We start from the raw sequence: 17,950 nt of genomic DNA on the forward strand, positions 1-17,950 counted from the left end.
GATTCTCTCCTGAAGCATCCAGACACCTAGATTTCATCCTGTTGAACTCACTTTGGGCTTTAAAACTCCAGAGTAGTAAGAGAATATATGTGTGTTGTTTTGAGCCACTATATTTGTGGTAATCTGTTACAGCAGCAATAGGAAACTAGTACAGATGCCAATGTGATTGAGGGGAATAATCAGACACAAATATGGGTAATATAGGATAGAAAAAGAGCTCTAACTCCCTAATGGAAACCAGAGATTTGGACCTGGTCCCTTCTAAAAGAGAGGAACAAAAACTGAAACCATGACTTAAAGCTGGGAATCTGAATTGCTACCCCTCGTGAATCATGCATAGTTATGTAGTCTGAATTTACATAGCTGGAATGGTGCCAGACACCATGAAGAAAGGAAACTAACACATATGAAAGATTAGAATCTGAAGAAGGAATTAAGAGAACTGAAAGATAGGTATGATAAAATTAGCTAGAATCCATCACAGAGGGATTAAAACATGGAAAATATAAAAAGAGATTAAAAGGCTGCAAAGTTTTAATGTGTCCCTCGAATTTCATATGCTAGAAACTTGTTCACCAGTGCAGCAGAGTTAAGAAGTGGGACTTTGGGGAGATAATCCCTTCATCCATTGATAGATTAATGGATTCATGGGTTATTGTGCTGGTAGTTGTGTTATTTTATAATTTGGCACTATCTGGCACTTCTGTCTTACCATATGATGCCCTCTGCCATGTTATGATGCAACAAAAAACACTCACCAGATGTTCCTGGACTTTACAGCCTCCAGGACCAGAGCCAACTAAACCTCTTTTGTTGGGGAGGGGTTACCAGGAATTGAACTCAGGGTCACTTGCCCACTGAGCCACATCCCCAGCCCTATTTTGTATTTTATTTAGAGACAGGGTCTCACTCAGTTGCACTGAGTTTTTCACTGAGTTTCTTAGTGCCTCACTTTTGCTGTGTCTTTTGAACTCACAATACTCCTGTCTCAGCCTCCTAAGCTCCTGGGATTACAGGCGTGTGCCACCATACCTGGCAAACCTCTGTTCTTTTAAATTCCCAGTCTCAGGTATTTTGCAATAGCAATAGAAAATGAACTAAGACACAGTGCTAGGTACTTTACAAATATTAAGTCATTTAATCCTCAGATAACACTACTGAATAAGAAACATCCTTATTCTGGGTCCAGAATTTATGATTTAATCATTAATCAATATTTTATATGTGTTTTATTTTATTGTAAATGCAATATTTGTTTACAGTTTGCAACAAAGACTGGTAAATGTGGCAAGCAAAGGTAAACACAAAACAAACAATTAGTGTACAGAACTGAAAGTCTTCACAATTAAAAAAAGTGAAACAAAATAAGAAGCAGGACTATGTCCTTCTTGGTCATTGTTGAATAGTAGAATGGGAAGAAAGAGATGCAATCCTAAAACTCAAGTACCAGAAACTAGGAATAGATTTGATATGTGAAAATTTATTACACAGGGAAGGTGACATTTTAAATCAGTAGAATAAAGACAAATTACCTAATAAATACAGGGAAAACTAAGTAATGATCTTTACAAATGTGCATTTGGATCCCTTACTTAATTTCTTACACCAAAATAAAATTCAAATAAAGGGTTTGGATATAAAAGTCTTTGAAGAAGGAAAAGATTAATATTTTTTAAAAATTTATATTGTGAGTCAGTTTTCCATTACTGTAACAAATACCTGAGATAATCACCTTATAAAGAAAAAAGGTTTATTTTGGCTTACAGTTTTGGAGGGTCCAGCCCATGACCACTTGGCTCTATTGCTTTGGGCCTGTAGCAAGTCAGCACATCATAAGGAGTACATGTATTATAGTTTGCATCTGGAATGTCCCTCATGTGTTGAAGGCTTAATCCCCAGCTGATGCACTATTTGGAAGTAATGGAAAGATTAGGAAGTAGGGCCTAGTTGGAAGAAATAAGTCACTGGAAGTGTGTCTTTGATGGATATATTTTGTACCTCCCCTCTTCTCCCTCCCCAACCCCACCTTCTGTTTTCCAGGTGCAGTTTTGTTCCACCACACACTCCCCACCATGATGTTTGGCCTCACCTCAGGCCCAAAGTGATGGGACCAGGTGCTCATGGACTGAAATCTCTGAAACTGTGAGTTAAAATAAAAATTCTCTCCTTTAAGTTGTTTTTCTACATATTTTGTCACAGCAATGGAAAGGTAGCATATCATGGAAAAGTAAAATTGCTTACCTCATGGCCAGGAAGTAAAGGAGGAGAGAGAAAGAGGCTGGTGTCCCAGAATCCCCTCAAGGGCACACCTACAATTAGCCTTAATATCTCCCAGTTGGTCCTCTCTTATAGGTTTCATCACCTCCCAATAACCCTGCTCTGGTCCCTATGGATGAAATCTATTCTAACACGTCAGACTTTGGGGGCATTCAATATTCAAAATATAACATGCTGGAAAATTATCTTCTGAATATATATGACCCAGAAGCAAACATAAAGCCATTAAGTGTTTTTTGAAACTTTTACACAGAAAAAGAAAAAGGGAAAAAAAGCATAAACATATTAGCAGTGGGCTCCAGATTTTCCCAATTCTTCACTTCAGCAAAGTAGCTCTACATCTATCTGTTTTATATATGGGTACCCTATGTAAGATTCCTTTTGACAAAATGTTTCATTGTTAGATGAAAATAGGGAGAGGATGAGAAGAGGAAGAAGTGGAAAACCATTTTGTATTCCTGCCCACCAAAGCCCAGAGCAGTTAAATAACTTAAAGTAAAAAATTCAATAGCATGAGGAGATTCAGACCTTTTGTGCTATTTTTTTCTTTTTTCATCCCTTTGTTAAGATTAAATGCAACTCTAGACTAGCCATAGTCCACTCTTTCTTGTAGTAACTAAATGAATATCCTATTGATTTTTTTTCCACTTTCTAAGTTTTAAGTGATTTTCACCATATTTTTCCCCCTGCAGAATTGGGGATGGAACCCCAAAACCTTACCACCCCACATATGCTAGGCAACAGCTCTGCCACTAAGCCACATCATCAGCCCTTGGATCTTAGTAGTTTTGACTGATTTTTAAATCTTTTGCATGTGTCTCATTATTGATTATTTAATTACATATTATAGCTCTATAGAGTTGAAATATGTACAGGTTAAAAAACTGAAAAGATATTTCAGAGAAACATACAATGTTTCTTTGAAAGTTATTTTTAAATGCCTCTAAACAATTACAAATTCATTAGAAACATTTTACATAGGTGAAATTTACCATAATGCATTAGCTTCATCCTAATTTCTAAAGCATGTTATTAAATGTCTCCCTTGGAGAAATCCCATAGCATAGATCTCATGGTTAGTATTACAACTCCAGAAAGCCTTTTTGTATTCTAGTCTCATAAAGTTATTTCATGAAAAAATTCACATATATAAAATAATATATAGCTGGGTACGGTGGCACTCACCTGTCATTCCCTGGCTCAGGAAGCTGACACAGGAGGATCGTGAGTTCAAAGCCAGCCTCAGCAAAAATAGAGGCACTAAGCCAACTCAGTGAGATCCTGTCTCTAAATAAAATACAAAATAGGGCTGGGGATGTGGCTCAGTGGCCGAGTGCTCCTGAGTTCAATCCCTGGTACCCATCACACACACCCCAAAATAAATATATAAATATATATATGTATATGTATATATATATATATACATATACATATATATATATATATGATTTGATGTTGTATTGTGTTAACATTATTTTCAAATGTTTTAGTTAGAATAACTAATAATACCTTAACTCCTCTTGTTAAGCATTAATAATCCTATTTTTTCTGAAAATGTAAAATAAAAAATTATCTAAGAAAAAGTAATTTACCTGTATTTAATTCTTAATCAAGTGATATGTATTCTCAGAATTATGACGTTCAGTCTTTTTCATTGAACAATGAAGGTATATTTTAAAGTGACCACCTATCTGTAAAGAATTTTTGTCGTTTTGTGAACACATATTAACTCTTCTCTAGGAGTAAGCTCATTTCACCCAAATTGTTAAGAAATTCACCTATTATACTAACATTTTAAAGTGCTAAGGTTATTTCCTGATTTTTTATGTCCACAATAATTGCACAAAGAAATCACAAAATACTAAGAAAACTAATATAAAGATTAGGTTTATAGTGATCAAGTCTTCATATCAAATAAGTTCATTATAAGAACAGTTAGACTCTAATAATAGGACTCTTTATAGATCTAATTAATATCTTCCAACAAAGATGAGTTTGTTTAAACTACCTCATTAGAGGCTAAGAAAGCTTTTGAAGTTTAACTGGAGCAACATTTTCTGATACTTAACACATTTTGATTTAATCCACATGCTTTTAAGTGGATCAAGTTTTTTTTATAAAAGGATTAGAAACTTTAAGTCCTAACCAATGAGTCACTAATATTTTCACTCTTAAAATAGGAACAAAGTGTCAGTTTGAAGATTTTGTGAAATTAAGAAAAATAGTTCATACTCCACCTCTTAAGAGAGTAAAATTTTATGTAAACAGTATTCTGCATATTGAAAAAAAAGTGATATCATACTTGTTTGAATCCTGGAATTAAAGAATTAAAGTCAGTTCATGGGATCCTTCAATAGATATTTGATATAGTCAATTGCCTTAAGCAGGACTACACATAAATTGTGTCTTCAAATGATCACTTATGTACATTCAAGAAAGGTCATAGTCCAGAGATACTGGGCTGTTAGATCTTCTCTCTTCTTTATTTTGGCTATTCTGTATCCTAACAATTTTAGGGAAAGTACTTTAGCTTTTTTCACCTACAAATTCCCTACTTCATAAGTGAGAGATAAGATACTATCACTCCAAAAATTAGCTACCCCCAACCCATTCATCTTACTTATTTCAAAACAGTTAAGATCTGAAGTACTTTATTCTACCTTTACAGTTAATATAAGTCTGTATTTATAATTAATAAACTATTCAAAATTATCATTCTTCATCCTCTATGGAATAGAGTATATTCAGGGTTTTGGGGGAAACAACTTAGCATTGCCTTGAATTATTTTCTAGTTTTATTTTCTAGGTTAGGAAAAAAAATCATTCTCATCTTTATTCATGTGTTCTATTATTAAAACAATTATTGTTGCTTTTTCTTTTTCTTAAAATATGAAGATAAAAGTTAGATAAAAGATTCTAAAAGGGGCTTAGTCAAAGGCCAAAAATAGGAAGAGATTATATCCCTCCCTGAACATGCTTATTAGAAAAAGAATGGTGGTTTTTAGTAAGTATGCAAATAAAAAACATGGATAGATATACTAGTGAGCTTCATAATTGTAGGTAGATGTAATAGGAGAGAAATACATTACATACATTGAATGTGGCCATGAAAAATTCCAGAAGTAGAAAATTATACAGATAAGACTAATTCTTTAGACGGAGCAGAAACAATATCATGGGGCTTACCTAGCAAAATTAGATTTTTTAAAAAATATTAAAATTAAATTTATTACTTATTATCGCCTGTGTACATTGAATCAATCTATTGCTATGGATCATCAATCATTTTTCTCCTGACTACACTGGAAGAATTATATTAGATGCCAGTTTTAAATCCATTGTTAAAAACAGTTGAAATTGGAAATATATATGGCAAAATTAGCTCAAAACTGGAACATGAATATTTTCAAGTAAAAACAAACAAAACTTACCGACAGTGGAAAGGTTTTAAAATTGACCCAACACTTTGTAATACCAGCAAAAAGGGGCTAGATAATTTTTTAATGGTTTTAAGGATGTGTTTGTATTTGTGTTGGGTTTTGAAATATGATAAGCAGGGTCCAATCTCACTACAAAGTGAAAGGAGTTGATTCTGGAGAGATTGTGAAATAGTAATCAACAGACAATTTAATTTGAAATTCTTATGAACAAAATTCTATTCAAAATGACCCAATATTATGTTAAATATTTTAAAAATAGCATTTCTCACATTATATCGGTATATCTGTATATCTCATGACTTTTCTATTCTGAAACTTGAACATTGTCTCAAAATCAACACCATCTATCCTTTGAAATTTGGGTTATTAGGAGCAAATTTTAAATTGTTAGACAAATTCTGCTTGTCACATTAGGCTTTTTTCTGACATTTTCCAAGCTGAATATGCTTAATTCCAATACTATCCTATGCAAAGTACTTTTTATAAACTGATTTTTAAATCCTCCACAAATGAACATGTAAGGTATTCCAAAGCCAAGGCAGAAGTATATGAGAATAAAAGAAGAAATGTGCTATCTTAGAAAACAGTGACCTGGGATTTAGACCTCAGTTCTCTGAATTCGTTTTCATTATTTGAAAAATGATTCTGTTGGGCTGGGGCTGAGGCTCAGTGGTAGAGCACTCGCCTAGGGCATGCAAGGCACTAGGTTCAATCCTCAGCACTACATATAAATAAATAAATAAAATAAAGATGAAAAATGGTTCTGTTGAATTTTTAGATAATAGCTTAAGTTCCTTAACTATATATGTAACTGTTCTATTGTTAGCTTTTTGCTTAAGATAGTTGAACCCAAATTTCCTTTTAAGGTCCTAAGAATATGATGATAATGAAGACAGACAGAGTCCACATTCTACAGAGCCTGTTTCTAGTACATAATAAAAGTCAGCACATGGTATAGTACTGTATTGAATGTTTCATACATGTTATTTCACTGAGTCACATGACCTTGTGAGATTGTTAACATTATTATTTTGATTTTAAAGATAATAAAACTGAAGAACAAAAAGATTAAATGATTTGCCTGAGAAAAGTAAGAAATGAAATTGGGATTTGGTTCTAGAACTGTCAAATACCATAGTCTGGATCATTGTTTTATGAGTTTTGGAGTCAGGTAGTATAAATCCTTCAATTTTGTTATTTTTAGAACATTTTGGTTATTCTAAGTCCTTTACATTTCCATGTAAATTTCCATATGAATCAGCTTGGAGGAATTGATATCTTAATATTGAATCTGGTTCAGTCACTTGAAAACAGTTTGATTCATTTTAATTCATAAAATCAAATTGATTTATAGTTTGATTCATAAAAGGTCTTACTTTTAAGCTTTTTAAGAAGCTTGTGTCTAGTCTAGCGCTAATCATTCCCCACTCCTGAAGCATATACCCTTGTTGGAGCTCTAACTGATTCATTAGTACTAATTCATTACTAGTTTTTCTGAAGTGTAGCTACAAGAACAGGCATTATTCCTCCGCTGTTGTTCCCTCTAATCCTTTCACATGATTCTTTCTCCAGCCACGTTCATGTACCACTCAACTAAATATACTAGGGAGCCCCTCCTCCTCCTCCTCCTTCTTCTCCTCCTTCTCCTCTTCTTCCTCCTCCTCCTCCTCCTTCTCCTCTTCTTCCTCCTCCTCCTCCTCCTCCTTATTATTATTATTATTATTTTAGTTATAGATGGGCATGATACCTTTTGTGGTACTAAGGATCAAACCCAGTACCTCACACATGCAAGGCGAGTGCTCTACCACTGAGCCACAACCCCAACCTCAAGGGAACCTCCCTTCTGATTCACTCTCTGTTCTCCCTGTGCATCTTTCTCCTCTCTGTAAACTGTCCTGCATACTCTCCCCTGCCTCCTTGCCTTCCCCAGCCCAACCTCTGTCTCTTCAACTCAGGTAGACCTCTGTTTAGGCTCTTTGTGAGTTCCCCTTCTTCTGTGCTGAGGCCAGGAAACTTTCCCCACACAGTAAACTGGGACAACTAGAGGAACTATCAAGCTGTCTTCATTTGTTTTCCCTCTCTCCTGACTCTTTGTCCTTTGTTGCTTTATGTCCAGTGTCTTGAGTGCCCACTACAGATGATAGTCTCTTTTGCAGTAAGCCATTAGAATGCAAACAGAAGTGATATGTACAAGTTCTAGCTCTTGCTTTTAATATTTCCTCTTTTCACATACTATAGTGTGAGAAGATGATGGTGGTAGAAGGTAGAAGGACCCTAGACTCCTTGATGACCCCATGGAGCAGTGCCATCCTAATTTTCACCACTGAAGTTTAAGCTTTCACAGGAGAAAGAAATATTGTAACATGTTTAGTAGCCATTATTCATTGGTCTTTGCTAAAAACAACTGATATACCAATGAGTACAGCCAAGGAAAGTAAATAATTCAGCCAAATTCACATAAATAGGAAGTAATAGAGTCAATTTATGAACCCAGGTCTATCTACTATCAAAGCCATTATATAGTGTTTCCCAAATTTTCATCATTTATATATCATTAGCATAATTTTTTCCTATTTACATACCACTTGTGTTATCTACTTTAAAATAGAAGTTTTTAAAAGTCACTAAGCATTGTCTCTAGCAACAATGGCTGTGAAATCACAGATTGGATATGTTCTTTATATATTTTTCTATTATACATCAAGATAAGTTTATCTCTATTAATATAAAAAAAGTGTCCTTGAACCATCTAAAATTATTTTTGTACCATCTGTGGTACTCACAACAAACAATGAGAAATACATTGTATTTTGCTTTATTTAAAAATATTTCTATTGGTGCATTATAACTACACATAAAAGAGAGATTAATTGTGATATATTCATACATGCATATAACATAATTTGCTCAATTTCATTCCCCAGTACTCTCCCTAATCCTTCTTTCCTCCCTCTCCCTGATCCTCTCCTCTACTCTAATGTAGACTCCCTTCAATTAATTTCATATTTTACTTTTGCCTCTTACTTTAGACAGTGAGGAGTAGATAGATCAGAATGAGTAGAAATATCAAATTCATCTATAAGTCTTTTTTACATTACACATTTCTCCACTGTAAAAACTCAAGTTTCCAGAACTGTTGTTCATAGATTTTCTTTATTATTTGCAAATATAACATATGGACCTGTGACTTCTCAAGTTTACCATAGGTGTAGCCTCCCTGAAATAACATGCCGGTACTACTACTAGTACTACTACTACTACTATTTTGCAATACTGGGGATTGAACCAGAGTTCTTCTACTACTGAATTACATTCTTAGCCCTTTTTATCTTATTTTTAAATTTTTGAGTATGTTATGGTTTAGAAATGAAGTGTTTCTAACAAGCTCATGTGTGAGATAATACAGAAAGTTTAGATGTGAAATGGTCCAGTTATGAGAGCTTTATCCTTTTTTTTAAAGAGAGAGAGAGAATTTTTAATATTTATTTTTTAGTTTTTGGCGGACACAACATGTTTGTTTGTATGTGGTTCTGAGGATCGAACCCAGGCCGCATGCACGCTACCGCTTGAGCCACATCCCCAGCCTGAGAGCTTTATCCTTATCAGTGCATTAACTCTCCAATCTATTAGGGATTAACTGGGCAGTTACTATAGATAGGTAGTGTGTGACTAGAGGAGGCCGTTCATTGTGGGTTTGCCTTTGGGGTGTATATGTTCCCTATGAGCAGAACACACACTCTGTTTCCTGATTGTCACGTCCTGAGCTGCTTTCCTCTGCCATGAAGTTCTGCCTCACTTTAGGCACAGAGCAATGAATGTAGCCATCTATGGACTGAGACCTCAAAAACTGTGAGCCCCCAAATAAGTTTTTCATTCTCTGTTTTTGTCAAGTCTTTTGATCACAACAGAAAACAACTGTCTAAAATATTCTGGCTAAATTGTACAGATTGGCCTCAAACTTGTGATCCTCCTTGTCTCAGTCTACCACGTTGTAGAGATTACAGGTGTGCACCATGTGCCCAGCCAGAATACAATCTTAATTGTCACTGAAATGTGACCTTTTACTTTTTATCACTTTAGAAAAATAAAATTATAATACAGAAGTTAATGACATTGTTTGCACGTAAGTTGTTTTATCACGCACACAAATATCACTGGTTACTATTAATTTTAACTCTACTATATTTTTGCTACTAAACTATTTAGTTATATGACTTTTCCCATGTCATGTATCTTTTTTGTTGTGAAAAATAAAGATTTTGAAACTATGCAAAAAAGGACAAATAATTCCATAGGAAAAAAATATTTTAAAGTCATTGTTTTAGTCAGCTTTTTTGCTTCTGTGACTAAAAGACCCAACCAGCACAACTATGGAGGAAGAAAGGTTTATTTAAGGAGTCACAGTTTCAGAGATCTCAGTCCATAGAAGTCCAGCATTATTTCTTGGGGCTCCAGTTGGGGCTGAATATCATGGTGGAAGAGTGTGGCAAAGGGAAACAACTCACATGTTGATTAGGAAGCAGAGAGAGACTCCACTTGCCAGAAACAAATATATTCCCAAAGTCACGCCCCAATTCCCACCTCCTCCAGCCACACCCTACCATTTTAGTTACCAATCAGTTAATTATTATCAGGTGATTAATTCACTGATTGGTTAAGACTCTCACAACCCAATCATTTGTCCTCTGAACTTTCTTGCATTGCCTTACATGTGACCTTTAGCGGGACACCACATCTAATCTGCAAGAGTCATGAATTGGCACATTAAAAAGAAAAATATGAATGTCCAACAAACATGAAAAGTGCCCAACCCCATTAGTAATAAAGAACTTGTAAATCAAAGCAACATAATGTATCATTCTATTCCCATTAGATTGGCAAAAATTAGCAGTCCAACAGCACTTGGTTGTTAGTGAGAATATATAGCAAGGAAACATTTTGAATATTATATTGGAATCGATTTGTTATTAATAGTAAAATTTACATGTATTAAAATGCAGCAATTTTGCTTCTAGGCATATATGCTTGAGAATCTCTTGGTCAGATACATCAGGGGACACCTAGAATATTCATAGAAGTATTATACGTAACAGGAAAACTTGGAACAAACCCAAATGTCCATCAACTGGAGAATGGATTATAAAATGATATAGGTCTACAAAACTGAAAAGGCGTGGAAAAGAGATATGCACAGGAAATAGAAAAGTGCAAGGCTTCATCTGTAGATGGTAATTCAGACTCTAATCGGGCCAGAAAGAAATCATCCCTGGAGCCCTGTAGAGTGAGAAGAGAAATAAGTGGAGGAGTGCAGAGTAAGAATGCTTAGCAAATTACCTTTTCAAAAAAGCAGAGGAAACAAAGGCACATATAACCTTTGTTTTAATAATTATTTAGTATCAGTTTTATTTTTTCGTTAGAGATTAAACAAGGTTTTCTGAGTCTTCTTTTACTAAAAACTTTTTGTAAAGTGAAAAGTATTTTTTTAATATAAATTATCTCTCTTTCTCTCACTCTCTCTCAATCTTAAAACTATAATGGGTTTCTGAATTTAAGGCAAATAAAAATGTAATCATTGTTACTCTGTATATTCTGTTTACTAGAATACAATAGATTAAGTTCTACAGTATCCTTGAAAACAGAGGGTTATGCTTCTTACTCAGTCATAACTTGAATATATACTTGAATGTATACTCCTCTTTATGGAGTCATTTCTTTGCAGATGCTAAGGAAATTCTTCACCAAATTATTTGCTCAAATAGATAAAAAGAACTAAGGAAAATACTTTAAATTTTACTAACATCAAGGATACTTATATCACATCACCAAAAAAAAAATTGTTGCAAAATCAGTAGTGCCTTTTAAATTAAATGACAAATTGGAAGTGTTTAACAACATATGGTCGCTTTTCCTTGACATATATGATTAAGAATATATCTTTTTATCAAAATGTAAAATACCATCTGGCAGAAGTAACCATTATTATATTGGCTTTATACATTAAATTAATTCACTGTACTTTAAAATGTAAATATTTTCCTATTTTTTTCTTTCTCTTGTGCTGGATCTATATTTATAATACTAAAAAACTGCATAAATCAAAAACTATAATTAGGTTTAACAATTATAACCAATTTTGAATTTTGAACAGAAAACAATGTATTTCTGAAATTCTTTACAAACATTTAAAAATTAAAATGGCAATTGTCCTTTTTTGATATTCACAATTATAAAGCTGGATAACTAAAAATTTACCTTATAATTTATTAGATATATAGTCATAGTTTGTATGTTAAAGGAGTTATCCTTAAAACTCCTTATAATAGGAAGACATTTTGGTAATAAAATTGATGCATTTTAAGGTTTTGAACATGTATGTGGTTTTAATGTTACTAGCCAGATTCATTCATTCATTTAATAAACCTGCCAGGTTCAGAAAACAACAAATGAGCAGGCAAGTTTTTCTCAAGCACAGTGTACATTACACATTTAATAATGTGACCTTTTGGCAATTTGTGATTTTAGGAAATATATTAAAGATTTCACAATTCTCTATATTATAGTTCTCTTAAAAATACTTTGTAACTAAGAAAACAATTAATGCTTTAAGCATTATCAGTAATATTCATGTCAAATACACAGCCATATAAAATTTCATACATTTTGTTGTTTGTTTTTAGAGAACTGATTATTTCAAGAGGAGCCATATCTGGTGGTAAAATATTCTTCATCTTTTAAAGAACTCTTTGTAAGCAAAATACAAAAGTATCTCTAATATTCAATATTAATTTTTAGCATCCATTATGACCAACCCATGCTCTTGGCTTTTAAGAAGTTTAAAGTTTAGATGAGAAAGCAGATAAGTAAATCATGAATAATAGAATGGGATTACATGAGTGTGAGGGAGATATAGTAGAGTGTAGGAAGCTAGGGCAAGATGGCAAGTGAGGAAGTCAGAGGAAGGTCCAGACCAAAGGAGCTTGAATGTCCTCCAATGAGGTCAACTTCCTGGTTTATGAAAGTGCTCATTTACATAAGTGGGGGATTCAGACATGATAGATACTTCCATATTTTTGCACCTAAGTGAGGGGTCCAATATAAAAAATAAAATAGATGCATGAACATGGAGAATATCAATGAACAATAAAGAGGAGAATGTGGAAATGAGAGAAGATAAGAAAAGGTGAAATTCCAGAGACCATCAAAAGAACAACCCAAAACTTGTCTAATGGACTCCAGGCTTTGATGCTCCTTCTCTTTGGAGAAGTCTGTTGCTTTCACTTGTAATAAATCTCTTTTCTCCACTATCTCTCTCCTTATTCTTCAATTCCTTGCTGAATGGAGATAACAAACCCAAGACCCCTAGAAGGTAACAAGTGTTATTGACTGACCTCTTCTCCCCAAATGACAGGTACAGTGTGGGTATTAGAGATGACAGCAAGAACAGGGGAGAGATTTGAAGATTAAGGCACAAAAAACATGACTTAACTGCTAAAGTATGGCTGAAGGAAAGGGGGAATTAATAAATTCTAGGAGTTTTTCTTCTTTCTAATCAACTTTATAGAGGTATAAATTACAATAAAAGGCAACCATTTTTAGCATGTAGTTTGTTGAATTTTGACAAACCATTACCACAATAAATACACTGCAAAACAATAAAGATATTAATAAATACAAAGATATTTATAACAACTCAAAAATTTCTCTCATGCCAGGTGGATCACAAACTGGAGGCCAGCCTCAACAATTTTTAGCAAGACCCTGTCTCAAAATTCAAAATGTCTGGTGATATGTTGAGTGCTTGCCTAGAATGAGAAGAGCTCCAAGTTTGATTCCTAGTGGGAGGATGGGTATCTCTAGCCTGCTGCAGAGAAAAGCTCCTGGAAGCTTAGCACAATTGCTTTTACCTCCTATCTCTAATCTTTTAATGACCCATTGCTTTTGCCCCACATTCTAACTTCTACAGAGAGGCCTCCATAATGCCCCCCTTAGTTCTCTTAGTTCTCTTTTTCTTTTTTGCAGTATTGTGGATTGATCACAAGACCACATGCATGGTTGGTAAGTACTTCGTATCCTCAGCCCTTTTAAAATTTTATTATGAGACAGGGTCTCACTAAATTGCCCAGGCTGATCTCCCGGAGATCCTTCTGCCTCGGTCTTCTGAGTGGCTAGAATAGAGGCAAGTACCTCCTCATCCTGAAAGCTCTATGGTAAGTAGCATCTGTCATATAATCAACTAATGCAAAGTATATGAATTAATTTGCAGAAAGTAAAGTGACCATCTGAAAAGAAAAACTGCAGGTGTTAGCCCCAAGTAGCTAAAGTCCTTTGTGATGTTTTCAAGTGAAAGGAAAGGAGACAAGTTATTCTAGAGAGGAAGGCCTTGGGTATAGATTTCCTGCCACCTGTCTTACTGCACATCCTTTTTCTCCAATAAAAGTCCTTTTCACCTTGAGCTCCTAAGAGTGATGTGAGGCAAAAAGTCCCATCTTCCTCACGGTCAGCTTTGAATAAAACTGATTCCTTTTACCAACCTGTGTGTCCCAAATTTGTGATCACTCCTAGCAGCAGGCAGCACATACATTTGACTCCAGAACAATGCCCCTGTGCTGTCAATTCTCCCATATAACTCCACTATGAACCACCAAGACATCATCTGAGGCACTGTCACTATGTATATTTGATTTGTTTAGAGTTTAATCAAAGTGATATTTTATACTATGTACTCTTGTATCTCACTTTGTTTTCTCTGCATGATATTTTTGAAATTCATCAATGTTGTTGCATGTATAGCAAGTTTCTTTTTTATTGTTGAGTAAGATTGCATATTGAAGATATACAACATTTTAACCATTCAACAGTTCAAAACCATTTGGATTGTTTTTAGTCTGGGGCTTTTATCAATAAAGTTACTATAAACTACCAATTTCTATTATTGATATAGACATACATTTTAATTTTTGGTAAATATTTAAAATATAATTGCCAGGTTAAATAGTAACTATATTTTAAATGTTATTTGGAAAAATGCTAGAACAATTTCTAAAGTAGTTGTTTTCCTGATGTGTATATTTTTCTATCTGTTTAATTTCAAACTATTTGTGTCTTTGAGTCTACATTTTTGTCTCTTGTGGGCAGAATATAGTTGGATCTTTTTTTTTTCTAGTCCATTCTTCCTATCTCTGCCTTATAATGGGAGTATTTATCTCATTTATATTTAATGTAGTTACATTCACCATTTAGCTGTTGTCTTCTTTATGCTACAGTCTTATGTTCATCTATTCTTTCATTCCTATTAGGTTTTGTTCCATTAACATTATTATTATTTTGATATTTTTTGGTGCAAACGTGGTTCTGGGGATTGAACTCAAGGCCTTGTGCATGCCAGGTGGATATTCTACCACTGAGCCACAACCTCAGCCTGTTTTTTGTTACATTAAATACATATTTTTATATGCCATTTTAATTTCCACTCTGCTAATCTCTGCCTTATAATTGGAATGTTTATTTCATTTACATTTCTTTTTTTAAAAAAATATTTTTTTAAGTTGTCAATGGACTTTTCTTTTACTTATTTGTATGTGGTGCTAAGGATGTGCTAGGTAAGTACTCTACCACTGAGCTACAACCCCAGCCCTCCATTTACAGTTAATGTAGTTACAGATAAGGCAGAACATTTTTATTTGCCAATTTGCTATTTTTTTCTTTCTTCTTTCCAAATTCCAGTAAGTCTTTGATTTAATACACATTTATGACCTGAAAGGCAGCAGATTTTAAATAGAAAGTCCTTTAATATCTCTTATAATTTATCCAACAAGTTTAATGAACAAATATATACTGAGACCCCACCCTGCCCTCCAACACACACACTTGAGTCAGGTGCTGCTAATGAGATGGCAGTGAACTAGACAGAAATGAACTTGTTTTCATGGGGCATCCCAGTACAAATATGAGGAATTTTACAAAAGAAAATACCACAGGGAGCTTGGAGAGGGTATGAAAAGCAGGCCTGGCAACTTTTTGGAAACTTGAAGAAAAGAGGACTTAGCTAAGTGAAAGATTAGTAGGAAAAAGGAAAGTGGGTATCAGAGTGCCCTAAGCAGAGGGAAAGAAATATACTTAGTTGAGTATCATGGAAGTAGAGAGAGCAAGGAAAAATGGTGGACAGAAATGAGGGAAAGACATAGCAGGGAGGAGCAGGTCCCAAAGGGCATGGCAGCTGTGGAAAGAAGGAAAAAAAAGTTAGACTTCACCCCAAGGGCAAGTCTTTGTTTTCTTTTCTTTTTTTTGGGTACTGGGGATTGAACTCAGGGGCACTCAATCACTGAGCCACATCCCCAGCCCTATTTTGTACTTTATGTAGACAGGTTCTCACTGAGATGGTTAGCACCTGCTTTTGCTGAGGGTGGCTTTGAACCCACGATACTCCTGTCTCAGCCTGCCAAGCCGCTGGGATTCCAGGCATATGCCACTGTGCCTGGCCTTCGTTTTCTTTATGTCATACATATATAATCCCCTCCCTCCATTTCTTCATTAGTGCTGACTTTTGTTTTAAGTACATATTTTCTAGTGGATCATTTAAATTCCTTTGTCTTTAAAAAACTTTTTTTAATTTGTTTTAGTTATACATGACAGTAGAATGCATTTATGCACATTGATATACATAGACAGGATATAATTTCATTTTTTGAGTGTACATGTTGCAGAATCATATTGGCTATATAGTCACATATATACATAAAGTAATGATGTCTGTTTCATTCTACTATCTTTCCTATCCCCACATCCCTTCCCCTACCCTCCCATCACTTCTCTCTACCTAATCTAAGGTAATACTGTTCTTCTCTAGTGCCCCCATCTTATTGTAAGTTAGCATCCACATGTTAGAGAAAACATTCGGCCTTTGGTTTTGTGGGATTGGCTTGTTTCACTTAGCATGATATTCTCCAACTTCATCCATTTACCTGCAAATGTCATAGTTTTATTTTCTTTTAATGCTGAGTAATATTCCATTGGGTATATATACCACAGCTGCTTCTTCTTTTTTTTTTTTTTTAAAGAGAGAGTGAGGAGAGATAGAGATAGATAGAGAGAGAGAGAATTTTTAATATTTATTTATTTATTTTTAGTTCTCGGCGGACACAACATCTTTGTTGGTATGTGGTGCTGAGGATCGAACCTGGGCCGCACGCATGCCAGGCAAGCACGCTACCGCTTGAGCCACATCCCCAGCCCCATACCACAGCTTCTTTATCCATTCATCTACTGAAGGGCATTTAGGTTGGTGCCACAATTTATCTATTGTGAATTGAGCTTCTGTAAACATTGATGTGGCTGCTTCACTGTAGTATGCTGTTTTTAAGTCATTTGGGTATAAACCAACAAGTGGAATAGCTGGGTCAAATAGTGGTTCCATTCCCAGTTTTCTAAGAAATCTCCATACTGCTTTCTAGATTGGTTGCACCAATTTGCATTCTCACCAGTAATGTATGAGTGTGCCTTTTTCTCCACATCCTCACTAACATTTACTGTTGTTGTATTCTTAATAGCTGCCATTCTGACTGGAGTGAGATGAAATCTTAGAATAGTTTTAATTTGCATTTCTCTAATTGCTAGAGATGTTAAACATTTTTTCATATATTTGTTGACTGATTGTATACCATCTTATGAAAAGTGTCTGTTCAGTTTGTTGACCCTTTTATTGATTGGATTATTTGGGAGTTTTTTTTTTTTTTAATTCTTTATATATCCCAGAGATCCCAGAGGTGCATGTGGCAAAAAGATTTTCTCTCAATCTGTAGGCTCTCTCTTCACATTATTGTTTCTTTTGCTGAGAAGAAGCTTTTTAATTTGAATCCATTCCATTTATTGATTCTTTTTTTTAAAGAGAGAGAGTGAATTTTAATATTTATTTTTTAGTTATCCGTGGACACAACATCTTTGTATGTGGTGCTGAGGATCGAACCCCAGGATGCACGCATGCCAGGCGAGTGCGCTACCGCTTAAGCCACATTCCCAGCCCCAGTCTTTTAAATTTTTAAAATTTGTTTTTTTATACATGAGCTTTTTTTTTGCCTTTATACATGAGCTCTTGTTATCATTATTTTTTTGTATTATAGTTCTCATGACACACAGTACAGTGTGTTTTTTAGTTTGTTCTTTTTAGATACATAAGGAAGTATTTTAACACATTATACATATGTGGAGTAGAATTTCCCACTCTATGGTTGTACATG

General features: G+C 34.5%; 1 protein-coding gene across 13 annotated transcripts in view; it reads right to left on the reverse strand.

The window, feature by feature from the left end:
• Positions 1–17,950, reverse strand: part of LOC144365550 (uncharacterized) — a 195,485-nt gene that overhangs the window by 172,925 nt on the left and 4,610 nt on the right. The window contains exon 2 of one of the 13 annotated variants that reach the window (XM_078017481.1): positions 8,464–10,991. The exons of the other annotated variants lie outside the window; for them this stretch is intronic. Within the exon in view, the coding sequence (XP_077873607.1) occupies positions 10,839–10,991 (153 nt within the window). The 3' untranslated portion in view covers positions 8,464–10,838. Of the gene's footprint in view, positions 1–8,463; positions 10,992–17,950 lie in introns of those variants that run through there. 13 annotated transcript variants of the gene reach the window in all.

The sequence above is a fragment of the Ictidomys tridecemlineatus genome, chromosome 7, assembly GCF_052094955.1.
Source record: "Ictidomys tridecemlineatus isolate mIctTri1 chromosome 7, mIctTri1.hap1, whole genome shotgun sequence".
Lineage (NCBI taxonomy): Eukaryota > Metazoa > Chordata > Mammalia > Rodentia > Sciuridae > Ictidomys > Ictidomys tridecemlineatus.